The 27,973-nt window shown below is 46.0% G+C and overlaps 1 protein-coding gene across 1 annotated transcript; it reads right to left on the bottom strand.

Moving 5' to 3' along the window:
- Positions 1–16: 16 nt before the first annotated feature.
- LGI2 (leucine rich repeat LGI family member 2) lies at positions 17–27,861 on the bottom strand. Its single transcript, XM_046656665.1, has 8 exons — positions 27,464–27,861; positions 25,464–25,535; positions 23,851–23,922; positions 21,799–21,870; positions 16,714–16,785; positions 15,866–16,035; positions 9,364–9,528; positions 17–1,999 (listed from the first exon to the last, which is right to left on the bottom strand). The coding sequence occupies exons 1-8, from the start codon at positions 27,664–27,666 to the stop codon at positions 1,182–1,184; spliced, it is 1,644 nt and encodes a 547-aa protein (XP_046512621.1). The 5' UTR covers positions 27,667–27,861; the 3' UTR covers positions 17–1,181.
- Between the last annotated feature and the right edge of the window lie 112 nt (positions 27,862–27,973).

Below are 27,973 nucleotides of genomic sequence, written 5' to 3'. Positions count from 1 at the left end.
GCTGAGTGGCGGGAGAGCGAGGAGCGTTGCTGTCAGGAGTATCCCAGGTCCTGCCATTGGGGGCTGCAGCACCATCAGACAGGCTGCGTGGCCAGCGGCAACATCAGCAAATCAACAAAGCAGGACTGTCACAGGAGAAGGGAGGTGGGCATTCAAGTATCTGAAATATTAAGTTGCCCAGAGGGCAAAGATATGCATCAATCAAGCAGCCATCCCAAGGTTTCAAAGTACACGGACTCTTGTGTAAAGTCCTCTTTGATGCCACAACATCCTACTTCAAAAATTCTACCAGATGCTCGTCAGATGGAAATACCTGTTCTATTGCTTTAAAGGACAGAATAAAAAGCACCATTCAGTCTTTGGCCTATCTGCTGGTTACCCACAAACTCAAAGGATGGGTCAGAGAAGCAGCTGAGGCACGGAGAGCATCAAAGAACCGTTACTGCTCTGGGCACCATGGGGTCAGCTCTGAACCACAAGGAAGAGGGGAAAATCTCTTTGTGTCACTCCGGGGCCTACAGGCCGTCATGGGCCTAGACATGTGTCAGCAGAATATTGTCTTTATAGCAAAGGGAGGGAGCAATGTCAAACATTATTTTGTTAACACACCCATGACGAGCATCCATATGAGCCAATGAAATAGCCAACGTTCTGCTATTAAGGGGGATTCAGGAAACTGGGATGGCTCAAAATAGCATTGCTGAGTGTTATCAGATTTTTAAACTAATCATCAGCAAATCTTTTCAGCTGACTTTGGCTTTAAGCGTTCTTCCCAAAAGGATTGCTAAAATGGAATGAGCAGGGCCCATGGTTTGTTCGGTCTTTTTTTTTTTTTTATTTCATTATAAGAGCTGTCCCAGCTTATCCGATTTTCTCCTTCCTCATTAAAAACAAAAAAGCACATTACCTTCCTGGATGGCAAGAGTTAACGCTGTACTCTTTTCTCAGTAATTACAGGCTTTAAGATGTCTTTTTAAATGGGAGAATGGACGTGTCATGCAGTTAGCCAAGAAACGCAATCCCTGATTAAAATGTGAGTTCTAAAAGTTTGGAAACTTCTAACTATTTCTTCAGTGCATTTTTAATTTCAGAGCTCTGAACTTGGCTTAAAAAAATTTTTTTTTCTTGGTCCTCTCTCGCGAGAGCTAGTGCTACATGTCTTAAATTCACCAATCACACCTTCACAAACTTAAGTCGACAACTATATGTTCAAAAATCTTTGTTTTCCCTTTGAAACTGGACGCGAAAAAGAAATCTCTCCTGTCAGTGGAGACAGCTGTGAAGGAACGAGGCGCCTGCACGTAAATTTCCTTAAACTTTTTGAAGAGTTGCTTCTCTTTATCCCACTGGTATATCTGGGAGAACGTATAGTCGCTCCCGAGGGCCAGGTAGTGATTCTCTTTAAAAGAAAAGGGCTGCAGGGTCATGGCCCCTCGGGATGGGAGAGCCTGGACCTCCACAAACTGCTTACTATTCCACCTCATGACCCTGGAGTCCCCGATGAAGCGGGTGAGCGAGAGGTAGAGCGCGTTCTGCATTCTAAAGCTCTTCACGGCCAGCACGTCCTCCATGTTGGGGATGTCACTGTGGGGGACAAACTTCTTAGAGCTTTTATTCCACTGGAGGATGATGGGCACCTGGGAGCGGCTGGACAGGATCAGATGTGATTTCCCGTCTATATCGACAAACTCTGCGTCCGTGTCCCTGAACCACTCGTGCAGAGACTGGTACGAGTAGAATCCTTTGCTGTTCCATTTATAGACAGTCGACAGACCAGCTTTAGAGCTGTCTGCGATGACAAAGAACGTCTCGTCCTCGATCTGGAACAGCTCGATGTCGTTGGGCTTGGAAATGCGAGAGACTTCTATGTCTTGGAATTTGACAAACTTGGTCCAGCTCTCGTCATATTTGTAAATGTGAGAGCCGCCAAAGAGCTGAGCCACCACCACAAAGACCTGGTCATCGATGAGGATGGCCTTACAGCCCACGATGGACTGGCCTGTGCTCCAAAAGAAAGGGAAGAGAGGATTAGGGCAGCCACAGCTAAAAATGCTCCTTCACAGTGAAATTGGGACCCTTGCGAACGAACTGCTAGTGAGAAATGTAAAATAGGGAAGCTGCTCTATAAAACAGTAGGGCAGTTCCTTGAAAAAGTAAACATAGAATTACGATATGGTCCAGCAACTTCACATATGCATCCTTACCCCAAAGAGTGGAAAGCAGGGTCTCGAACAGACATTTGCACACCCATGTTCATAGCAGCACTATTCACAACAGCCAAAAGGTGGAAGCAACACAAGTGTCCATGGATGGATGAATGGATGAACAAACGTGGTATATACATACAGTGGAATACGGCTTAGCCTTAAAAAAGAAGGAAATTCTGACACACGCCATGACATGGATGAATGTTGAGGACACAATGTTAAGTGAAATAAGCCAGTCACAAACAACCCAAATATATATGATTCCATTTATATGAGGTACCCAGAGGAGTCAGACTCATAGAGACAGAAGGTAGAGAGTGGCTGGGCCTCAGATGAGGGGAGAATGGTGAGTTGTTGTTTAACGGGTACAGAGTTTCAGTTTTCAAGATGAAAAAGTTCTGGAGTTTGGTTGCACAATAATGTGCATGTACTTATCACTCCTGAGCAGTACACTTAAAAATGGTTAAGATCGTAAATTTTGTTAGGTATATTTTCCCACAATTAAAAATTAAAAAATAGATTTTTTTAAAAATGTGCCTCCATAGAGGTATGGTAAGTGCCTGTCACCCGGGCCCCTGCTGTCTTTAGAGGCAGGCATATAATTCAGGAAATTCACTGACACGCCAAACTAATTGTCTTCATGTTACTCAAAAAAGTATCTCCTGACACCACAGGGCAGAATGAGGCAATGAAACAGGCTTCTTCTCTTGGGGGGTTAGTGAGGGTAAAACGGTCAGTTGGGTCTCAGAAGCAGGAGAAACAAATGAGGGCTTGTGAAGACATCTGACCTCTTCTGATTTCCAGAGCCAAAGGAAGGCAGGAGAGTGCTAAACCCTGTGACTCTAGACCTCGTGGCCCAGGGTCCCAAATGCAGCCCCGCACCTTATAAGCCTCCTGAGCCTATGCCAGTTACCTCTCTATGCTCAGGCCCCTCATCTACAAAATGGGACTGAGGATGCTACCAGAGCTGACCTTACAGGGCTAGTAAAGACTAAACGAGAAATTTCCTGGTCAGTGGTTTTAGTACAGAGCACCCCACACAGGGAGTGGTCAATACTTAGTAGCTATTGTTACTGGATACTTGAAGCAGTTGTCTTGACAATCAAAAGGCCTAGACACTTTAGCCATTGGCCATAGCAGGCAGTGTATAAACGTCTGTAGAAGGAGCAGCGGTCTGAAGGATCCCGCTCAGGCAGCACAAAATCAGAACTTTGCAGGAACAGGGGAACATTTTCAGTGGTGTCTGGGCCACCTCCTCCCATTGTCTCCTACTCTACACCAAGACCCCCAGGCCTTCCCTAATGCCCCCATTCCAGCCAGCAAGCAGCAGGACCACCCATATCTCAATGAGTATTGACCCTCCATCTAGGTCATTCGATTAAAAGCTATTTCTTTCCCCTGATTTTCTAGGCAATTGGGATCAAAGTGACTTTGGTCTGTAAATTACAAGGGTAATTACCCCATTTCTGACCTTAGTATTAACCTTGGGGGTGGGCGGGTTTTAGAGTGGTATTTACTTGTCTCTTTCACTGCTCCGGTCTTTTGGCAAGAACCTGGTCTCTTTCCTTTGTTTAAAACTAATTACTGTGTTATATTGTTATTTTTTCTGAGTATAAAGGTTTTCAATGTTCACCAAAGAACATTTTGACAATAATAATAGTACCACACAGTGTGTGCCATGACCAGGCACTGTCCTAAGCACTTTACATATATTTATTCATTTAATCCTTACAATCTTATGAGGCCAGTACTATTAATATTATCATCATGATCCTCATTTTATAGAGTATAACTGAGGCACAGAGAAGTTAAGTAACTTATACAAGGCCACACAGCTAGTAGGTACTGGAGCCTGGGATCCAAATCCAGGTAGTCTGGCTCCAGTCCACCCTCCAGCAATGCACCAAAAAGCACAAAGAAAAGAAGAAAATCAAAATCACCTATACTGCAAATGCTGTAGTAACACTTAATATCTTGATATGTTTCTTTAATTGTCAACCTAGGCACATACTCAAACGTGCTTTTTAATAAGCCCAAGTCTATTTACAGCACATACATGGGCTTTTGGTATGCATGGGTTTTTTATCGTCTCCTTTTTTCACTTGACCACTATGTTGTGAGCATTTTCCCTTGTTATTGCATTTTCTATAACTTGATTTTTTTAATGCTATGCAGTATTCCATTGCGTGGGTACACTATATTTTATTTAACTAATCCCATATTGTTGGACATTGCAGCCATTTCTAGTTCTTCACTATTATAAGCAACATACTTCTTTGTAGAGAAATCTCTTTTGAAAACCATCTGGCAGTGTTCTTAAATGCAGGAATTGCTGAGGCAAACTTTCTGCACCTTTCAAGTTTTCTGGGTTTAAATGACTAGACTGTTCTTTGAAAGCTGCACTGACTCCCACCTGCCAACACCAGGTGAGAGTGCCTGCTCCTCGTCCCCTTCCTGAGCCACCTGGCTAGGGGGTCCCTCCTGCCCAGGAGTGCTCTACGCTCTGCCAGTCTCAGCCAAGCGGCCGCGAGAGACAGAAAGAATGCCTTTCTTGGAGATGCTCCAAAGCACCTCTGTCCAAGTAGACACTTGTGGCCCAAAGAGCTGTCAGTAGCAGCAGAGATCATCGTGTGTGTGTGCGTGTGTGTGTATGTTAATGGGGGAAGAGAGATGAGAGGTTGGAACACCCTCAGCATGCAGAAATCAAAAGGCAAACAAACCAAAAGCAGGAGAGCTGAGATGAGAGAGAAAGGAGATGGGAGAGAATGCCCATGGGTTCCGTCGTCGCCTAAAGACGGATGGACAGCTGGAGCCGGCCCTTGTGCCTCATGCTCCCAAGGACCACAAAGGAGGATGCAGGTGCCCCTCCCATTCCTTGGAGCCCCAGGCTTGCCAGGCCTGGATTGCGATGGGACAAGATGACAAATGAGGCAGGCACCGCCCCGTGAGGGGAGACCGGGTGCATGTTTTCCTTGGTCTCGTTCAAATCAAGCGGCCCGGGCTGCGCCCTTGCTGACCCATTGGTCATCTGCCCAGCACACGTGTGCTGCAGGGCTTCCCGCCACGCCGAACTCCAGCTCGCCACGCTCCTGCCTCTACCTAGCGGCCCACCTGCTTCTATGACCACCCTCTCCCCTGCCTCCCTCAGCCCGTGCTCTGCCGTCCTGCATTCCTGTGCTTATCAAAGTCCTGGAGAGGGTTTAATTGAAGGCAGAGAGCTAGGGTCTGAGGGGAAGGAGGACGGCTCCTACTTTTTTCCCTATAAAATGGAGACAATAAATATACATGCTATGAAGTTGTTTAATGATATGAGGTTTATGTGAGAAAAGGCTTATAAATCACTGAGTACATAAACGGTAGTTGCCCTCCTTTAAATGAAAACTTACGTGACAGTGCACACCATTTGTGTTTAATGGGAATTCACATAAGGGACAGAGAAGACAGATACTTCACTCCAAACAGGTCATCAAGGAATGCTTCCTGTAGGAGGCTGCATTTGAGCCTGGAGACCCAGGTGAAGGGAGAAATATAAGAAAGTGAGGAGGGTGAACTGTAAGATGTGATCGGAAATCAGTCAGCGACAGGAAACGGGCAATATGTACTTGGCAGGGCATGTTGGGACCCTGATGTATGGATTGCATGTGTTTTCATGAATTAAGAGAAAAAGATCTGAAGCCAGTGGCTTTCCTAGTGGTGGTAGCAAGGAAGGGTGATCAAATATTTTTTTTCTTTTTTTTTGAGGAAGATCAGTCCTGAGCTAACATCTGCTGCCAATCCTCCTCTTTTTGCTGAGGAAGACTGGCCCTGAGCTAATATCTGTGCCCATCTTCCTCTACTTTATATGTGGGACGCCTGCCACAGCATGGCTTGACAAGCGGTGCATAGGTTCGTACCTGGAATCCGACCCAGCAAACCTGAACCCCGGGCCGCCGAAGCAGAACGTGTAAACTTAACCGCTGTGCCGCCAGGCCAGCCCATCAAATATCTATTTTTATCCCCACTGATACCACAACGTTTGTGGAGGATTCACCATCTGCCGGGCACTGTGCTCAGGATTATGCGTATTACCCCCACGGGTCCAATACCGTGATGATCTCACCTTACAGGTAAAATGGAAATTCATGAAATTCCCATTTTACGGATGAAAGCGGCTCAAGGAAATTAAGTAGCTTGGCCAAGATCACCAGTTAGAAAGAGCTGGAGCCAGTTTTACCAAAAACCAGTCGAAGTTGGAGCTCACAAGCTTAACTACCCCATCAGGTAACTCATATGTTGGGCTTGGCTGTGAAGAGGACCCAGGTGGGCTTCACGTCAGGGCTGCCCACCTCTCAAAAGATTCAGACTTCAAGACTGAGGGGCTGAGGAGCCCTGGAAACTAGCCAGGTCCACCTGGCTCTGGCGCCAGCCCACACACTTGGATCTCCCTGACCACTTCCTACCCAGCAGCTCTGGTCCAGGCCATCAGTACCTGCCTGGATTGTCCCAACAGCCTCTCAACTCATCACTCTGCTTCCACTTTTGTCCCCTCCACTCCCCACGAACTACTCTCAACCCAGCAGCTGGCCACCACCTGGCACTCCGTACCAGGTGCCTGTGTGTTCTGCTCAGCCCTGACCTCTGCGTGAAACCCTCCACGACTTTGCAGAGCTCTCAGACTAGAAGCCCAAGTCCTTCACAGGACCTGCAAGGCCCCAGGGTCAGCCCTTCTTTCCTCTCTGACTGTCTCCTGCACCTGCCCCTGATCGTTTCGTTCAAGCCACACTGGCCACCTGGGTGCTCCTCCAACAGGAAAGACACCCTCCTGCCTCTGGACATTTGCACTTGCTGTTCCCTCTTTCTGGAATGCTCTTTGCTCTGCTCTCCATGTGGATCAACTCCTCACATCCCACAAGTCTTATTTAAATAATACCTTTATAATAAGGCCTTTACCGAACATTCTATCTAAAATTTCAATCCCCCCACGCCCAGCTTTTCAACTCTTCCTTCTCCACATTCTTTTCCCTTTTTAGCATGCCTGCTATCTAATGTGTTCTATGTGTTACAGTTATTTGTCTTGTTTATTGTCTCTCTCATTATAATGTAAACTCCCTGAGGATGGAAGTCTTTATCTGCCTTGTTCACTGCTATGGCCCTAGCACCTAGACTGTGCCTGGCTCAGAGGAAAGCGCTCAGGAAATCTTTGTGATGAACCTGAGGAGGCCACCAGCTGCAGTATGTCAGAAGGGCAGGTCGGGGGCAGTGCTGTCCCTTCCTAGCAAGGTCAACCTGGAGGAGGGCAGGGGTGGGACACAACAGTGACAGACCCTGGGTCTGCCTCAGAAGTGACAGTGGAGTGACGGGACACACCTGGGCCTCCATCGCTTCATTTGTAAAGGTGTAAGAAGGCAGCTGGCCTGAAGACCCACTTGCTCTGTGCCTGGCACTTACTGGATCCTCTCAACATCTACGTGAGGAATACCTACTGCTCATCTTACAGATGAGGAAACAGCCTCAGAGCCACAGCTACTTCCCACCCAGCACATGGCAGAGTCAGGATAATAATCCACATTTATCAGTTTTCAAAGCCCGAGCTCTTCACAGTCTATATGCCACCTTTCTCTTGAAGAGAGGGCCTTTGTCCTCTGCGGACCAGCAGGCAACTCACAATAATACCTTAATTGTGAGTTTCCAATGAGACAAACCAGCACATGGCATCTTCCAGGCCAGCAACCAGCACTGGCAACAAGCACTGGTGTTGAAACTTGCCATACAAGAGCAAAGCTTCACCCTGCTCCCACCACCTCCTGTGGGGACGGGACGGGGGAGGCCGAGGGGCCAGCTCATCATCCCTCACCTATCTTCCGAGTCAGGAAGAAGAGGGAAGCAAAAACCACGCGGGTAGCGAGTCCCCCTCCCATCTCTCTTTTTCCTTTAACAGGGACTGGGTTTAGGGTCCGAAGGCCTGGGCTTCCCTCTGTCGGTTCACCTGCAGGGCTCTGTGCTGAATCTGCGCTCTGAGCTCAGGAATGTGAGCTCAGCACTAGGAGGCCAGATGGCCCGACAGCAACGCGGCTCATCTACAACAGCATCTTTGGAGCATCCGGATGTGCATCACAGGGACCTCTCAGTGCTTGAGATGAGGCTCATTAGCAGCTCTGCTCCCTAGGGGGAAGCAACGCCCTCCCTACCTCCTCGCACCTGCTGCGAAGCCACTGTGTGCCTGAGAGAGTCCTCGGAGCCTCCGGGTCTGGAAATTCCACCTAGACGTGCTCCTGGCTGCAATAGCAAAGCTCTGCTCAACCCTGAATCGGGAACCGCTAAAGGAAATCCTCTCACGGGGTGACAATTAGGCTGTTGGGATGCTGTTTATAAAGTTAGTATTATTATCAGATTGCACTTTGATAAATGAGAAGTCTTGGAAAGATTATTTTGACTTTATTCACTTATTTAAAAAGCAAGTAGACAGCCCATTTTTAGTAGCGCTAAGACACTGGGATCCCCTGACGGCATTGAAAGAAGCATTAACTGTCTTATCCTAAAGTCCTGAATTTAGGGACCCATCTCGTCTTCTTTTGTATGTATTTATTAAAGAAAAGCAGGGATCGCCAGGACCTGGCAAGGGGGCAGTAGGAACAAGCCACAGAACGTGTGCACGTGTGTGTGCAGCTATGTGTGTGCATGTATGCATGTGTCTGTGCACGTGGGTGCACATGGGTGTGTGTGCATGTGTGTCCATGCATATGCATGTGTGTGTGTGTACATGCACACGTGTGTTAGCATATTAGTTAATAATCAGCTTAACAAAAGTCGAAGGACTCATTTAGCTGCTAAAAAGCGGGTGCAGTCTCAGGCTGCTGTAACTGCTCAGGATCAAGGGGTTCCCCAAGTGACTTCTCACCACTATGGGAAAATGCCTCCCACCACATGCAACCCATCCCCCCTCTCTTTTCAAAAGGATCACCCACAATAAATGGAATCACCACCTGAGGTTTCTCACCAATAACTGACCATGTGGAGAAAAAAATTGGAGATGAAGGTGGGCTGGAATGTGTTCCCTGAACCCAGCCAGCTCAGAGAGCCAAGCTTTCCCTCGGTAGGACAGAGAACGTTTCTTCTCTCACAGGCTTTAGGCCGTCCTGAAATTAGGTCAATACATCCTATCAAAGCCACAACACACCTGTAATATTGTCATAGCTCCGGAAATTCATTTCGATGTGGTCCCACTCCAACACCATGCAGTTCTCCATGCTGGGCTGAGCGATGGCCACGAACACATCATTCTTGGAGTTGAACGTATCCACCGAAACCGACTGGTAGGGCAAAGTCTGATGGACAACAAAATCTGGGAATGGGTGTTTAAAAACAAAAGTCTCCATGAGATCTCTTACGGGAATTACCGACCCCCATTACCCTTCGATCGTTCTATCATTTATTCCACAGAGGACCGGGGAAGAGGAAGGACAGTAGAGAAGCAACACAATCACAGTGTGCTTTACTCTGGAAGATTCTAGAAGGATTCTGGCTTGCACAGAACTTTCAGACTGAATGCACAGCTTCTAATAGAGGTTTTTTTGTTTTTTTTTTTTTAAGATAAATAGCTCACAAATTTGGCTAAAGGATCTCAAGTTTTTAAACAAATTTGGTAAGACCTGGCTTTCTAAAACACAAGACAGAAAAGATGCCACAGAGCAACATTCCTTGACACTATCATGAAAATCAGTCTGTGAGGAAAGGCTGCAGGAGTCCCAGCAGGTTGGGAAATCCTGGATTTTGTATTTCTAACCCTCTCAGAACAGCCCCCAGAGTCACGAAACCTGTTCCATTCTGTTTGCTGTGGGGCTGCTCTAGGTTACCTGACAACGGGATCCTTTATCGCCTGTCATACCCCCCAGCTTGCATTATCCCGGTGGAGACACACTGCCACCTCAGGTTCAAAACTAAAAGTGAACTCCCCAAACAGCACACTGCACATTTGGAAACCTGACCAAACCCCGTGATATGGTGTCAGAGGTTTATAAAGCCACAGGGCGGGGAAGCTAACCTAAGTGCGTTTCCTGGTACTGGCCCCCGTGCAGCGGTCAGTGACAGCTGTGCCTGGGATCCGGACATGCTCTGCAGCTCCACAAGCTGTTACAGGAGATCGATTGGACTTTCAAGCAACACAGAACCCGTCCTATCTGAGCACGTGTTCTCCTCTTACATTTAGTGGAAAGTCAATACTCCTCGTCCATATCACTCCCCTGAGCTATGGCTGGCTCACTGCAATAAATCTTGACAGGGAATGTATGGTTTTACCAAGGAAAGGTGAGCATGCCCTCAGAAGCCAGGATCGTTGGTGTGTGGGGTAGCCAGAAAACCAATGAGGAAAGAATTTAAAAAACAAAACACTAGCAAAGTTGAAGGTAAGCTATTTCTTTGGCCAGAGGTGCTTCAACGTGCTCTGCTTCTCAGCAGGCTGCCCGTGCCCAGGGAAAATGATGGCAGACAGCTGGCTGAGGAAAGTCATTCTTATGAGAAAATTCTGGCTTTGCCCATCTCTTCCCCACGCGATCTTTATCCATGCCCCCTCAAGTCCCATCTCTACAAAGTCAGTCCAATCCGCAGGACTCTTCCTAACTCGCTGGACTCATAATTAGGCGCTCTTGTTTACATCTTATTATTCATAATGATTGAGTCTCCACCATGGCAACATCACAGATAGATTTGGAGAGATCTTAGAGGCTTGAGTTATTTTACAGAGCCAGAAACTGAAGCCCAGAAACTGAGAGGGTGCATGCCTGGCTGTGGCCACACAGCCAGCACGGGGTGTCTCCTGAACCAACGGCCTCCTGAGGTCGGACCTGGGTCCTACACTCCTCCGAGTTTCCAATGGCACAAGCCCTTGGCAGCCACTCAAGAAATAACTCTGACTCGGAAGGCTCATAAAAGATGTCAAATGCGAAAGGCAATAAAGAGGCGGGCCACTTAGTAGTGAATGAAGAGGGACACCGCAAAAGGGACACAGGCAGGAAAGGTGGTGAGAGCAGCTGAGTGAGTGTTGAGATGGGAAGAGTGGAACAGTGATGGGAAGAGCAGGTGACGCTTAGCGGGCAGAAGGGGGGCGGGGCTAAGGGAGAGACGGCAGGATGAGGCACAGGAAAGAGCACTGTGCCTGGAGTCAGATCACCTGAAACCACTGCCTGTCCTTGAGACCCTGGACTGTCCACTTTCCCCTACAAGGCCTCAGTTTACTGTTCCACAATATGGGGGCAGTGACACCTACCTCCCAAGCTTGACAGCAAGGACACACTGGTTGATGTTGGTGGAAAAGCTCATCTCGGGGCTCAGCATATATAAGTGCTTGATAAACACAGAATTGAGGTCCAAGAAAGGACAGTCCATCTCCTCTGTCCTAGCCACCACTGGGCAATCTCTTGGGGGAGTGTCCATTTTAATGGCATCTAAGATAAGATGCCAGAGCTGTGACTCCACCATCTTGCTGAGTGACCTTGGTGAAGGTACTTAACCTCTCTCTGCCTGAGTTTCCCCATCGTATATTATGACTCATACTCATTGAGAACGGTCCCTAGTGCCAAGTGAGTGCTCAATGCATGTCACCTTTTGGAGGTGTTCCTCTCCTCATTGAGTGTACAAGAGGTGCTTAATAAATGCTTGCTGGCTTGATGAGTGTGGAAGGCTGGCTCTGTCCCATGGCCCACTCTGAACACTGTGAGGCGAGAGGACAGGGGCTGAGTGCATGATGCACACAAGGTGCAGGGAGAAGAGCGAGAAGTGAAGAGGAGGCTGCCTTTGCACCCCGAGAGCAAGGGGAGCCTGGGGGAGGGGCGGCCACAGTGGACAAGGCAGCCCCCCAGCAGGGAGTGGAGCACTGGGAAGAGCTGGCACTTTAGGTAAGACCTAAAGACCACTGGGCTTCAGGTTCCCGCCTGCATTTGCAGCTCTGTGACCTTGGCCTTGAGCCTCAGGCCCTTGTCAGTGGAATGAGGGTATCGTCTACTTCATAAGGTCATTGGAGAGACTAAACAAGACTAAACAGATAAGTGTTAGCACAGAGCCTCATCATGGGAACCCTCAGGATTTTTGTTTGGGTAGCTAGACAGTTATCTAGTTATAGTTACAATGATAGTATCAGTTTGCCTGCATGAAGACTTAGAGAAGAGTCACAATGGCTCCTAGCCCCAGCCCTCAACCAACCCCCCAAATACCAGCGTTGCTCCATCAGAGACCAAAACAGGAAAATCTCAACCTCGGTTCATTCCTGTTGGTACTGGCAGAACCAGCATTCAAGCCAGAAAGCGGCTGCTGACCACCCAAGTCTTTGAGGTTTCTGTGCTCTCACGGAGATAAACGGAACAAGACGGAAATGGCAGCTGTCATCGTCTGCTTCCTGTTCTGGACACAGAAAAGGACTCAGAGAACACAGCTGTGTTCTTTTTATTACAACCCAGACGGCTCTAAGCTCCTCCAACATCTCCAGTTGCATTCGTCTAAGATAAGTCTGCAGAAGGTTCCAGACATGCCTGCGATGCCTGTAACTCATCGGCTCCTTGTTCTCATCTGTCTCCTGACTGCGCTCTGAATTCTCAGAAACATGAGCATTTGCTTAAAAACGCAGGTCGTTCAAAGTGCAGCCCAAAAAGTTTCCGTTTTTTATTAAAGCATCCCGGGATGAAAAAGAGCTATCAGAATAGAGAGGATTTTCCAAATTCAGGCTTTACTGGTCCTACTATCATTTATTTTCCCAAAACATTGGTTTCATACTATTTTCTAAATACTGACCATCTGGCACAACGCAGACTGTTAAATCATTCAAATTATAAATCTAATTCTTAATAGGAAACCTCTTCTCCTCTCCTCAAAAAAAAAGAGGAGGAAGAGAAGAAAAAGGGGAAGAAAAGGGTGAAAGAATATGATTGCTGCGTTTGTGTGTACGGGGGGGCGGACTCGAGGAATCCCAATACCTTCTCCCATCCCCATCTTCATTTATCATTCACAAATGGCAAAAGCACATTCGTTGTGGAAAGAGCTCAAAGAATACACATATTGATATGAGATCAATTTACTAGTGTTTAAGTATTAATGGCATTCTCTGCAAAAAGCACTGCCACTTCCATTCACATTGGATTAAGTTCATGATGTCAGTGGGACTCTTACAATTAAGCCTTGCTCCCACTGGAATCAACAGATTTTTACATAGCTATTTATAGCACATGCAGAAAATAAATTATACATGATGCTGATCCTATTGGGAGAGACACTGCACATTAATGCATTATTTCTCTTTGCATTTTCATCAGCCCTGAAATAGGGAAGCTAACAGGACAATTAGGATGCAAAATTCACTCCCTCTAAGGAATTTAGTGAATTATCCACCTAACATAGGGAATCATGAGTAGGTAAGAGGAATTTTTAGGTGGTTAAAATAGATTTGAAGCGGAGGGTTATGGAAGGACTGTGATTAATCTAGAGAGCTGAAGCTGTCCAGTGGTGGCTTTGTGGTGTTAATTACACCCCTGTGCCAGGAACAGAAGGGTAACTTATCTTCCTCTCCCCCGGAAGAACAGTATCTTCCTCTCCTTCCTCGACCTGAAGAATTTACTCTTTTCCTGAAAATCTGAGCTAAGAGGAAAAGGATGCACTCAGAAAACACGCTTCTTCCCAATTCTCTAGTGAGGATGCGGTAACAGTACCATGACTCTTGGATTTGGCTTTCCATCTCCCATCCATCCTCATGTTTCCTCCCCAGCCTTTAACAGAGCACCAGAGGATGAGGCTTGATCTGAGCAGAAGATAGAAAGCCAAAAAACTCACGATTTATCGACCTAGTTCTTACAAGGCAGGGACATACGGGGACGGGTCACAACTTGGTTATGCCATTTTTTCATGATGGAACAAAGTGAGCAAGAGCTAATTTGCTCATGAATCTTAAATGAAACAACAGCAAAGACAGTCATCATCTCCCTGTACCAGGGAGGACTGCTGACTTTCTAAATTTTAGTAGGAAGCTTGTTAGCAAAGACAAATATATCTAAGACAGAGAATTCCCTACAATGTGTCAGCAGGCTCACGCCACCACATGGATTCTGGGTTTAGAACAGATTTGGGGAACTGGCTACCTGGGTTCCAAGCCCTCTTCATTCCTATAACAATTCTCAGAACCTGGATCATTTTCATAACCATCCCCAGAGCTCTAAGGTCAGAAATCATGTTTTCTCATATAAATTATTCCCAGTTCCCCAAGCCTCTCTCTAGCCCATGTCATTCCTCTCAGACATTGGCCAAGTTTGCACACATCATGGCCAGGTGTGAAAAGAACAGTGGAAAAGCTGGTAACTTCACCTAGGAGCTAGAGAATTCTCCAGAAAAACTGGAAAAGAGGCAGAGAGGAAACCCAGCAAGCGTTGATTTAGCATTTAATATCAAATGGCCTTGAATGCCACCTTTTGGTGCAAATGCCACTGACTACGACCTCTGATTTACTGCAGTGTTCTACCATACAATAAATAAGCTCCTAGTGGCCTCGGCCAGCTGGAGGGCACCTGCCAATTACACAGCTGAACAAGCCTCTGTTCGATGATGAAAGACAAGGGCATTTCCCTAAGATTTCAGGTTTTCTATCAGAAAGGAACAGAACTTGTAAGGTCCCTTTATTTACAAAAATATCTAGAAGTAATTTTTACTCTGTGAGTTTTTGTTTGTTTATTTGTTTGGAGGGAGGCAGGAGGACTGGCCTAACTATGAAATTTTGTTCTTGGGGTTTTTTTTGTCTTTTGAGTTTCCGTAACTATTTTCTCAGTTCTCATTTCTGTGGCTCCTGTTGACTTGCCTTGAGGCTTTGTAGATATCAACTCACAACTTAAATGTTTATTTTTATAAGTCTGGTAAGCAGGCTGCATACTGCGGACTGATCTGCTCTCCTTTCAAATCTGCCTTTAGAAGCTGTAGCAATTCCGTCTAAGCCTTTCCCACGGAGACACTCCCCTGCCCTCCACAAGATGTGACAGTTGAGCTGTCAGTATTTTACTTTTATCTTATAACCTGAAAAATGTATAAACTGAAACCTTGAGGCAGGCCCTGGAAAACAAAATCAAACTTTCCTTACATTTTTTTCTTCAATGTGAGTTTTTCCTTTGATAACTAGTTGTTAAGTTATATTTCTACTTTGCCATTGGTTATAATTTACCGAGTTACCTCTTCTTACATGGAACTACAAAAGCAATTTATAGATTTTAAACTCTGGTATTTATTAGTTAAATTTTCAATAAACTTCATATTGCTCAACCAAGAGAACAGTGATGATAGAATGCAAAGAGAACAGTAATTTAGGCCTCTTAGCACTGGCTTTCCGTGAAACCTGGACTGATCTGAAAATCTTTTTATGCTGAACTCACTGGTTTATACTTTGACCTTTAAAAAACATCTTTAGAGATTTTTGAATTTTGTAAAGAATCAAAAAGAATAAAAATAAAGCCAGTGCAGTTAACAAAAATCCTTCCAAACACGTTGAGATATTCTCTTTACCACGTCAATTCATTTCTTTTAGGATGCTTAAATTTTCTCAAAAATAATTTTGATAGAAAACTTTTACACCCACTTTTCCCCACTCCCTGTTGATGATCTAAAGGAAAAACAAAGGGATTAGTCTAAATATCAGGCTTCAATGATAGAGTTCTGAATACCTGTAGTTGTGCATTCATAGTCAAAGCTGGTCACATCATTTAGCTTCTTTTCCTGATATTCTGGTGGACCAATACAGAGCACATCAGAAACGGTGGAATTTGTCATCTTCAACCACAGATACAACCACTTGGCTTTGCAGTCACATTCAAATTTATTGCCCCTTAAATCTCTAAAAAACAAAACAAAACACAAACACACACACAGAGAAATAGACATATCTGAAATGTTTGGGCAGGAACATGAAACTCCAGAATTATTAACATCCTGATATATTTAATCCCCCCCCAATGGAATTTAAAAAAATTTTTGTATTTAATGCATCCTATTTCTTGCACCTATCACTGACTTTATTTAAAGCTCCTCAGTGCCCATAATTTTAACCACACGGCCTACAGAAAGCTCTCAGAGCCAACATATCACATTTCCCCAAACCCTCTTGAAACTGTCACCATGCCATGCTGGAAATGGGGGAGGGATGACAGAAAAATACCACCGACACAGGTTCTCACAAACAAAACAGGACATTATAGGAAGACGGTTTTCACAGACACAATTGAAGCTTTAAGATATTGTTAAACTTTGTCCGGTGAGAAGTGACAAACGCTGGGAGATAAAGCAGATAGATACACTATGTCGGGGAAAGAGCTAGCCAGTGCTACTAAGTATCTTGTTAAACGGCAAAATCCAACACAATACAAACTGCACCCTGTTTCCCAGCAGGCAGTACTTTGTCATAGATTTTCAGCTACAACATAAAAGGAATGCAGCAAAGGGAGAGAGGGATTTAAAGACATAATTAACTGGGACACAATGACAAACACACACAAACTTAATTTTCATTACTTACAGTTCAATCAGGGAGTCCAAATCACTGAAGACGTCCCGGGGGAGGGCTTTGATGTGGTTATTGGCCAAAGAACTAGAACAAGAAAGTCACATTTTTAATGTGGTTATTATCTTCATGCCCTGTCACACTGAAGTCCCTTAAATAAAGCCGATGGTTTAAAACAGAGCTCTAAACCGCTTCAGCACAACATGGTTCAAGGTCTGGCTTTGGTCTTCGACACTGAGATAAAGAAATGAGTTTACTTACACAAAGATAACATTATAGATGCTGGAGTACAATGTAAGTTTGTTTTGTTTTGTTTTCAAAACAAGCATCTATTAAGCTCTTTATATACATTTGTTAAACCTCAGATGACATCTCATGTTTCTCCGAATAAAAGCTAAAGTCCCTGGGATGTCACACAAGACCCTCCATAGTCTAGGGTTACCTCCATTCCCGCTTACCTGAGGGACCACGTCTCAACTACTCAGATCACCCAGACTGGCCTCTTCACTATTCCTCAAACAAGCTAAGCATGCTCCCACCTCAAGGCCTCTGAATGTGTCCTTAATCTGCCCAGAATGCTCTTCTCCCAAGATGCCCACACAGCTCACTCCATCACCTCCTGCAGGTCTGTCCCCAACTATCACCACCTTCGCTGACCTCTACACATCTCCCTTCCCTGCTCTGCTGATCGCATTGCATGACCATCACTTGGCATACTATATATTTCAATTACCTATTTGTTTATTCACTGTGTATTCTCCCTATATATAAACAACATGAGGACAGAAATTGTGGTCTATCCACCTCTGTATCCCCAGCTCCTAGCACAGTGCCTGGCATATAGTAGGGACTCAGTAAATCTTTGTTGAATGAATGAATTATGCACTAAGATGACAATGATTAAAAAAAAAGATGCATAGTCTTATCCCAAGAAGTTCTCTAATGGTCCATCCAAGTGAATTCTATTACTTTTGACTCTAAGAAAGGACTCCATAAATACTCTTTTACATGAAGCCCCTTGGCTCTAACCCTAACCATACTATAAAATCTCAATGAACCACAATGTTTAGAGAAGACTGACTGTGATCAATTTCATTTTCTCATTAATGAAGGTTGACCACAAACCATTTTGCATTTTTGCTTTTAGTGTTGAAGCTCTTTCTAAAATATCCCAGTCCATTCCCCATCTCCAGGAAGTAGACTCGAATGAACACCATAGCCTCTTTCTCCAACGATTCAGGATTATGCAGTACCCTATCATCATCCTGCTGAAGATGAATGTCCATGGTGCTGGACTGTTGATGTGGAAGATGCTGGGAGCTGAAATGAAGTACATCAAGCCTGTGACTTCCCCCAGGCATCATGCTCTAATGTGAGTCAGCCAAGAAACTGATGCCTACTTTCGTTTTCTTTTATACTCACATGAGAACAAATAGCAAAACATATAAATGATAAACATGTAGGCAATTCAGCACCAACATCTTTAAAAATACATATGAAATTAGTCTTTTGTAGTATCACAATGACCCATCCCAGAAAGAAGAATTAAAGAAATGGGTATTCCTCCTTAGACACAGCTAGAGTAGAGCGCTTTGAGCCTGTGCTTAATCCAAACATTCTTGCTTCAAGATACCAAGAGAATATGGGGAGACCTATAGTTTCTGAATTACACCCCTTCCCATCTAGGCAACCACAAATGGATTACAATACAATTTCATGTACTACTTTAGTTTTCTTTACTAAATGATTTATTGGTACATTTTAAAAGATGTTGGAAAATAGGCTGAATATGTATTCAGACTGAGCATACTCTAGAAGTAGCTTTTTGAAATTATAAAAGGAGATGTTTGTTTTGACTTTTTTCCGGTTGATGGTCATTTTTTCTAGAAAGTACAAAATTTCTTAGCTAATCAAAGGTTAATTATTTAGCTAAAAATTTTTAGCTAGTTGAAATGTATTGTTATTGAAGTGATAAGAATATAGGGATTGGTTAAGGCAGCCTGCAGAATGCTCAGGAGCCATTCCAAGCATTCAACTGAGATCTCAGGGAGCCAGATCGTTTAGTTGAACTCTCCACTCGACTCACACTCAGTGCATAACGTCTCACTTTCCACTTCATTTTGTCTACAAATTCATGGCACTTCCTTCATTTCTAAAACTACTTAACAGCAACCTGTCCCTTGGGCTTTACAAGACCGCTGGAAAACAAATGTTCCTAGATTTTAGTTACAGATTGGCACTGCTCCTTCAATGCTATGAAACCTGATCTCTGTTTCTAGACTTACGAATGTGAGTCTGTAGGTGTTGGAAAAGTTCATAAAAGATAAAAATCAGATACTTAAACAAATGCCAGATAGCAACTTCCTTGAATACAGGAGTGAACTTTAGAAAACTGATGTGCTCTCTTGGCTTAGAAGTTTACAAAAAAGTGAGGGGAAGTCAGAGGACTGGTTCATTCTTTAAACAATGTATTAAATGCTTTAATGACTACATACATCTCCAGCCTAGAAGAGCCAACTTTTAAAAGTCACCTGACTTGTCCAGAAGTAGAGGACATACGGAAAATCCAGCTCAGTAAGGAACCCATCAGTCAATCAGCAGATCAGAACGTCCTGGCTTAGCCCTATGCTAGATGCTGGGGGCAGAGCAGGGCTAAGGAAGATCCACATGGGCCCTGCTCACAGGGAGCTTTCAACCAAGCTGGGGAGATAAAACTAACATCCATAAAATAGCACCACCAGTACCGCCAGTGTCTACAGTCAAGTGTTGGGTATGTGGAGCCAACAGGGAAGGCTACAGGAAGGGTGGAGGGGAGGTCAAGAATGGCTCCATGGGGGAGAAAGAACTTAACCTGGACTTTGAAGGAAAAGTAGACTCTAGGAGATCGTGGGCAGAAGGAACAGCATCCTGGGTAAGGGAAAGGACGTGAGGAAAAGCCTGGTTATGGGACGAGTTGGGTTTGCGTGGGGGCTCACTGAGAGAGCAGTGTTCTGAGGACATTCAGGGAAATGCGGCTGGAGAGCTGGGGAGAGGGGGCCCTGTAGGCTTGAGTGTAGGATGCTAATACACGCTGGGACAGGCCTAGCTCCTCTCTAACGCATCGGATGCTCTCTGGACCTAAACAGAGGACTCCTTTGTTCCCTCTGTTCGTGCTCTCTGCCTGTCACACAGAAAAGGAGGTGCCTCTTACACATATGCACACACAATATAAACATATGGTTGTGCATGCAAATGCACAAACACGTACACACAAACAGTTACGTATCCACATGTATAGAAGTCCGTACACCCATGGGCACACATATACAAAGGTATGCAAATATACATGTACAACAACTGCACATTCACACCTGTTTTCAGACCAGGGACCCACAGCCAACTGGTCAAATGAAAGTTAATATCTGTGCTAATTCAACCAGTTATCAGCTTTGCTTTAAGTTCATAATCTGCCCAGAAACAAAGCCCCTCATTCCTGACTTCTGGGAACCAGATTTATCTGGCCACAGCTGTTCCTCTCCAGACACCCACAGCTGTCTCCTCAGCAGACCCCGTCTGGCCAGCCAAACTGCCAAGGCTACTCAGCAGTCCATGGCGACATTTGAGAGTTCTTAACGAGTGGAGGGAGGGAATGATGCTGTTGTTGATGAGATGATGATGTTAACAAGGCCAACCATATCCTGAGCATTTACCACGGGTAATGGACCAGATGCTGGCAAGCAGGCATTAACCCACTACGTGCAGCAATCCTGTGAGGTCAGTACAATCACCCCCATTTTAAGGATGAGGAAACCAAGACTCGAAAAGGCTTAGCAATATTAATAAATGACGGCCTTGAGATCTGAACCCAAGTCTGTGTGACCCCAAGCCCATTGTTTCAGCCTCTACGGGAATGTGGGGATTTGGCATCTACGCTGAATTTGAAAAAAATCAAGACTTTTAGAGGAAAAAAAGAAAACCTGAAGCAATAATGCCAACGAGAGTCTGACGCTCTCCAGGACTGACTGTGCTGATCTAGATGTCTGGACCTCCCACTCTGTTCCCTCATCTCTTCGCTCTATAAGCATTAACTCAGGCAGAGCTTCTGCCTGGTAGGATTCCAGAATCAAGCGCTTGCTGAGCCTGTTGACAGACACCTTTGCCTATATCAGGGAATAATGTGAATGATTACCTCTTTAGATGCTGGATTAGTCAGGGTTACACACGCTAAAGGTACTACCCCTCTGCCCAACATCCCCACTCAAAGCCCTCCAATTTTCCCAATTTTCTTTTTACCACAGACAAGCTGACTTTGGACACGAGACATGTTATCATACTTAAACACAAAATATCTATCATGCAAGTGGGATCTGGTTCCTGGCTAATAAATTGCTCCTACCAAGACAATGAGTGTTTTTACATTTTCATAAACACAGCCACTATTTTTTCCAGTTTTCTAAATTTGCTAAGTGTGTGTACTTGCTTCATTCTGATATGCCAATTCAAATCAATTTGTTTAATTTTTTTCTCCAGAAAGCTATTAAAGAACCCAGAGAGCTTAGCTTAAGCTGCAGATTAATCCAACATAAAAGAAAAAGCTATTTGCATTCAAATTAGAGGAACCACAAAAATGTCTCTATTCCACCTTGTCCTAATTTTGATCCTGCATTTAACATTCTTCAATGAGTCACTGATGCCTCAGTTCCCAAATCGGTAAAATGGGGACTCACCGATTATTATTAAAGATAAAGAAGAGAAGGGTCAGTAAGCACCCAGCACTGTGCCTGGCACACAGTAGTTGTATGATATCTGTTAGCTTCCTTCCCACCTCCTCCATCACTGGACACAGGCCCCTCATGGCTCAGGGTGCTCCTTAATTCACATGCAGTCATGGGGTCCATAATGGCAATTCAGGAGGATGGAAAGATAATAAAGCCAAGCGTGTGAGTAATTACAACAGGCAAGTGTCTGATCGACAATATGGAAACCTCTTGGGGAACCTGGAAATTAGCTTCCTTCAGAGAATGTTACAATATGGAGGAAACAGACAGAAAGAGACAGGCATCAGGAAGTGAATCTTACTCTGCCCATTAAAGAACTTACAACACTTTTCTTAGGACTTACAGGTGAGTCAGGTCACGGAGGCCACGAAAGGCATTTCTTGAAATGGTTTCTATTTTGTTCCCTTCAATGAACCTAAGGAGAACAGCAGTATGATTAAACTGAATTTTCTCTGCTTAATATCTCTAAAAAGTGACAGTGGTATGCTTTCAGAATAAAATCTAAAAGCACTCATGAATTTTAAAAATTCATCTCTGAAGACTAGGTCAGCCACACCAGATTCCAAGTGGGAGCAGGGTATGTGTGCAAGAACGTATGCACACAAGGGTGTGTTCTGTATTCCTTCCAGAAGCAGCACGGAAGTCTTCAAATTCAGAGTCGGCAACACGGGCAAAAACAGCTTGGGGAAAAAACAAAGAAGAAGAAAGCCCTACACAAAGGCAAGAAGTTCTGCGAGACTGGAATGCTTCCAGACATTCTCCCGACTCAACCCTTCTTACATTTCACAGCGCCTGGCTATTAATACTTTTGTTAATACGGTTGTCCCTTGAGGGGAGCCCATTGTTTTACGTCTCCTTATTAAAGCTTTTGCTGAGGGAGAGTTCCATTAAGCTTGGCTTCTGGCAAACTTGAGTTCATCGAGTCCTGCAGTCTAATCTCTGAGCAAATGGGTGACAGAGCAAGGAGATTCTCAAGATCCCTAGGCCACTAGGGAATTGGAGGTACAAGGAAGGTATGTATGGCCCAAACTTCTTTCTCTGTGCTAAGACGTCTTAGGGCTTGCACACAGGACCTTGCAATAATACCTGTGGCCATGCTTTAAAGTCTTCGTGGAAAAGTATGAAGCGAATGCACTGTGACTACTCCTGAGGGCCAGAGAGAACTAAACTTTAGTTTATGGCATCACATTACATGAAATGTAAGAGGGTCTTTGATGAGACGGTCCAAGGGTGAGGCTTTGCAACATGATGCCATTAGTGAGCAAAATAGTTCTTCACTCTTGTACTGATTACTTTCTGATGTCTGTTTTTTTTAAAAAATCAGGGGTCTTTTCCATAATAGACTTCAGGATAAACTGAAGCGAACTTCCTCCTCCATAACCTTGACAGTAAGATGAAGGGCTCATAAGAGAAAACTGATAGCTTTGCATTTGCTGCCTCCCTCAGCCGCTCACGTGCTTTGGCAGAACCTAGTTAGATCCAGTACTTCAGTAGGACCGCACTTTCCATACTAGGCATGCCGTCAGAGTACTGTGAGAGCAACATATTATGTGTCCTCTGGAGAAAGGTGTTCCCCAGAGACGTCTTTCCTGAGGACATAAAATCAGCAGTTTTCCTAGACCCAGGATGTGTTCAGAATTCAAACATCTACCTGTGAACCTCAGATAAGAAAGCAGAGACGAGGCTTTAAAAACCCCTCCGAATGCTAAGTAGGGAAAGCCCATCTGATAGCAGGATTAATATTATTACAAAGTTAGAAGACAAGGATGAAAGAATTTAAGGGGAAAAAAGACATGAAAGGGGGAAAAGGCAAATCAGGAAAAGAAATCAGAACAAGGGCAAGCTCATTGCTAGGTAAAAAAACTGCACATCTAAAAAGGGAAAAATAACCTTTTTTTTTAAAGGAGAAAAAATAAAATCAGACGCTCATCAAGCGCTCACAGGAGATACTGCGAACAGGATATAGAACAGCTGAATTAAAAACATGAAGTTGTATTCCCAAATAGGGAGACTTTATTTAAAAATAAGTAACCCTCAGAATCCTTCAGCTTTATTTCTGGCTGATCAGCAAATCCATGCCTAGTTATGAGAGGTAAAAATATCCAATGCAATTTCCAATTGTGCTTACTACATGACAAATTAAATGTCAGCAGAGAATGAATGAATATCTTTCCTTCTTTGTCTCCTTTCCCCGTCTTTGTCTCCAGCCTCCTCCTGTCCCAGCATGTTTACACACAAGTGAACTATAAAAGGTCAGCACTGAAAAGAGAATGGGGTTTTCTCCATTTTCTCCACCCCTAAGCTCTCGAAGAGATGGTGTTCCAGCTTGGAAAGCAATACAGGAATTCTACTGAGATGCCAAATGCTAGGCAGATGGACAAAGCAGAGAACTTACAGGTATTCAAGATGAAAAAGTCCAGCAAACGCATCATCCCGGATGACTGTAAATGAGTTAGAATTCAGCAACCTGAAAATAAAGGATAGATTTCAAGGCAGAGATGTAAAACCTGAGTCAGATAATGAAGCCCTTTCTGTTTCTTTTGGAATGTTCTGGTCCACGGGCAAACACAGGCTCTTCTCAGCCTAAGACTGGTCCATTAGAGGCACAACCCAACTCACAGATGCTCACGGATGATGGCAAGCGGATTCCTTTGGCTAGATTTTCTGGTCACCTCCATTACTCCACATTTCTCGCCTGCGGGTCTCAGTAAATATGACCTGATAACTGCTATTTCAAAACATTCTAAAGCTCAGCACAACTAAACAGCCAGGGAATGCTTTATGATACACAGCTATCACTAAAAGCAGAGATCTAGAAGAATCTAATCCAACTCTACTTTTAGAAAAATTTGAGCCCAGAGAAGTTAAGTGACTTGACCAAAGTCATACAGCTGAGAACCCCCCCCCAAAAAATCCTTTCTACTATATTATACATTTCTATAAGAAATAATAAAAAAAAGTTTAGGAAATCTTCAGAAGACTCTTGATCAGCACATTGTTTTCTATGAGTCACCACTTAAGTTTGTTTGGTAAAAGTTTATATAGTCTGTATAGCTACCACTTATTTGGTGAAACATCTAAAATTGTATTTCCACCATACGGAAAGCATATTTTAATAGAGCTACAGTTTCTAAGAAATGATAGCTTTTGAAATGTTAAGTATAATGGTATAAGGAGGTACATCACATTTCAAGAACGAAAATATCAACATGAAGTTTATTTAGGATTCCATTCTCCATATTCTTCTGCAGTCTGTTGTTTTAATTTTGATCTCATCTCAAATTTAAGAAAACAATACAAATAAAGAGAATGAGCTACGTACTCATGTCTGTGCCTGTCACTGACTTGCTTTTAAAAACTGCTTTTTGGACATTTCTTCTCAGCAGCAAACAGGAACTGACCTGGGCCACCAGCACGATGCGAGCAGTCGCCAGGAGTGGCAGGATGCAGAGCAGTTACGAGTGTGGGTGAGAATTCTGGCTGTGCTTTGGGGCAAGTTACTTAACTTCCCTGAGCCTCAGGCTTCTCATCTGTTAAATGGGGAAATAAAAATACCCTCCTCGTAGGGGTGACAGGATGACTAAATAAAATTTTGCATATAAATGTACATGCTGCCCCACGGTTTATGTGCTCAGTCAACTAGAAATACTTCTATTTTCAGAGTAACATGAAGAGTTTAAAATGTAGGTTTTCTTTTAAAGGGAGGTGTTGGGGAAACAGTTCATTTAGGAGAAATTCAGGTCGTAATTCAATGTAATCATGTCCCCAGTTGCCAGATAAGGGTGTTGGGATCTACAATAAAGTCCTTGAGGAAAATGTGCCAAAAGAAGGACAGGACACCAAGCGAACAGCCTTGGGACTCGGCTCCGTGGGGACACCACAGGGCAAGTTCACTCTAAGAGCAGCCAGGGTTATTTTACGAAGGACTGACACCAAAGAGGCAGGGACTGCTCCCCCCAGGACCGCACCTCCGGATCCCCATTTTCAGAGAGCACGTCCCATACTTACAGCAGCTGCAAAGAAGGCAGATGGGAAAACATTCGGTCCTTGATTTCCGAAAACGTGCCATTTACCAGGCTCCTGTAGACAAAAGAGGAACACAACGGGGCCTAGGTTGCTTCTAGAAGTGCCAGGCAGGGTGGGCAACCGGTCTCATCCTCCACCTGTATTTCAGCTCCTCCTCACGAACGAGGCTTAAAACAGTTGGCCAGGAGCTTCTCAGGGGTAGCAAGGAGAAGGGTCGAGCCATTATCCAATGAACTGGATCAATACGAAAACTAGTCTGGCTAACAGAAACCTTTGCCATCAGTCCAGCTCCTTCCACAGACGTTCTCTCAGCCAGTTTGAATCAATCCCCTCGCCTCCTTTACTTAACTACACGAGGCCGTGGCTGAAAAGGGGTAATTGCTTCACCTCTGCCCATGATTCCGTTTGTGGAGACACAGCCCTAATGTGGGCCCACGGAACGCCAGGGTAGGATTAACCACTCCCCTTGGGAGCACATCTCTGAAAGACACTCACAGCACTTCCGATTAAATGCACCGTGAAAGCCTTGGGGAAAAACTCAGAGACACCTGAACTTGAATGTGTGGTGGGAGGCAATGTCATCTGCCAGATAGAACGGTCAATGAGAGGGCAAGAAGCTTGACTGTTTTTCCCACCAGGTTCCCTGTCCTTTCTGGCCACAGCAGGACCTCAATATATTATTTTAGAATTATTTCAGTTAACATGCAGATCAATCCAGCAGCTGCTGGTCTAAAGGATTTAACAAGGGGAATTCTAATTTCTGGAATCCTCCATGTCACCCGACTTCGAGATATTAGGAATCCAAAGGCCCCCTTTCCTGCCAGCCAGACCCTCCTAACTTTCTATAAGCGCCAACGGGAAGCCCTCTACTCCTGGGGCCAGGCCTGTGTGCGGCGTCTGGGGTGCGAGGCAGGGCAGTGTGGCACAAGAGGAAGTGCCCTGGGCACAAGCGACTTCACTGCCGGGGTTCTCTGCCTCTGTAACCGAGCGGGCATCACCCCAGCACCTTGGCCTGGAACAAGGGAGTCATTTCAGCAGGAAGCATTTCCCAGCCGTAAAGCTGTAGCCCAAGAGCCCCTTCCACAGCCGTGACAGAGCTGGTCATGTGGCTTGAGTGGCTGTGTGAGGGCAGGATGAAAGCACCTCTTAGCAGGTGGATAAACACCGTGGAGCTCTTTCCTGTCCCTATGTCCAGCGGGCAGAAAAAGCAGCCAACACAAAGTGTGGTGGGGAGGGGGACAAGAAGCCCTTGTGAACCCAGGGCAAGAAGTCAGGCTGATGGCCAGCGCTTGGCCACTGGGCGGAGAGTCCCACATGTCCCGGGCTCTGCCGAGTCCTCTGTGCGCCCCTCTTCCAGGCTACGTGGGGCGGACCCCCACTTCCAGAGGCTGCATGCCTTTACCGAGGTTCTTCACAAACTGCAGTGTGGAGAGGTCGGCGGAGGCCCGGGCGTAAACCACCTCCCCAGACCTGAGGTGGGACAGTGAGGCCTCACCCCTTCGCAGCCGCACTCACTCCAGTCCCGCTCCCCGCTTCTACACGCCCCTACACTATCAGCTCTACCCCTCAAAGCACACATTCTCTCAAACTTTAATGCATCCTAGAATCACCTGGGGACGCCAAATACAGACTCTAAGGCTCCACTCCAGAACCTTGCTTCATTCGGCGCGGGCCCCAGAATCTGCATTGGCACTAGCTCCCCAGGTCACTCTGATGCAGGTGGCCCGCGGGCCATACTTTGAGAAACACTGCCACAGCGACTTGTCAGGGTTCCCAGACTCCGGGTCTCGGGTTCCCTCCATCCTCCCCAGGGCCCGAGCCTCCACCCACGTCCCATAGCAAGCCCCCACCCAAACGCAAAGAATGGGGCTGGGGAGCCGGGTCCGGGTCGCGCTGTCCCAGCGCCAGAGGCAACTCCCCGGGCGGCGGCGGCGGCGGCGGGCGCAGGGTGGGGCGGGGACCGGGGGATCCCACTCACTCACAGGGAGCTGATGTCGCCCGGCACGATCCTGGGCACCCAGGAGGAGCCCACGCAGATGATGGACTCCTTGGTACAGCTGCAAGTGGCGGGGCAGCGCGCCAGCCGCCTCACCTGCGCGCTCGGCGGGATGAGGCACGCGGCGCTCAGCAGCAGCAGCAGCAGTCCCAGCGCCCCGCCGCCACCGCCGCCCCTCCGCAGCGCCATGCCGGGTCCCCGGGTCCCCGGGCCCCGCGCGCTCGGACCCTGCGCCGCTGCGGCCGCGGGCGCCGCTCGCTGCTCCGCCGCCGCCGCCGCTGCTGGCGAGGACGAGGGCGCCGCGGGTGTGGGAGGCCGAGCCGCAGCCGAGCAGCATGCTGGCCGCCACCCCCACTCGGCGCCCCCCCACCCGCGCCCGGGCTGCTGGGCGGCCGCCGCCGCTGCGCCCGCCGCACTCGCGCCCGCCTGACATCAGCACCCGCGCCCGCAGCCCGCTCTGGCCAATGGAGACGGCGGGGCGGCCGCCCGCCCCCGG

Source organism: Equus quagga, chromosome 3, assembly GCF_021613505.1.
Source record: "Equus quagga isolate Etosha38 chromosome 3, UCLA_HA_Equagga_1.0, whole genome shotgun sequence".
Classification (NCBI taxonomy): domain Eukaryota; kingdom Metazoa; phylum Chordata; class Mammalia; order Perissodactyla; family Equidae; genus Equus; species Equus quagga.
This window is presented reverse-complemented; position numbering and strand designations above follow the sequence as displayed.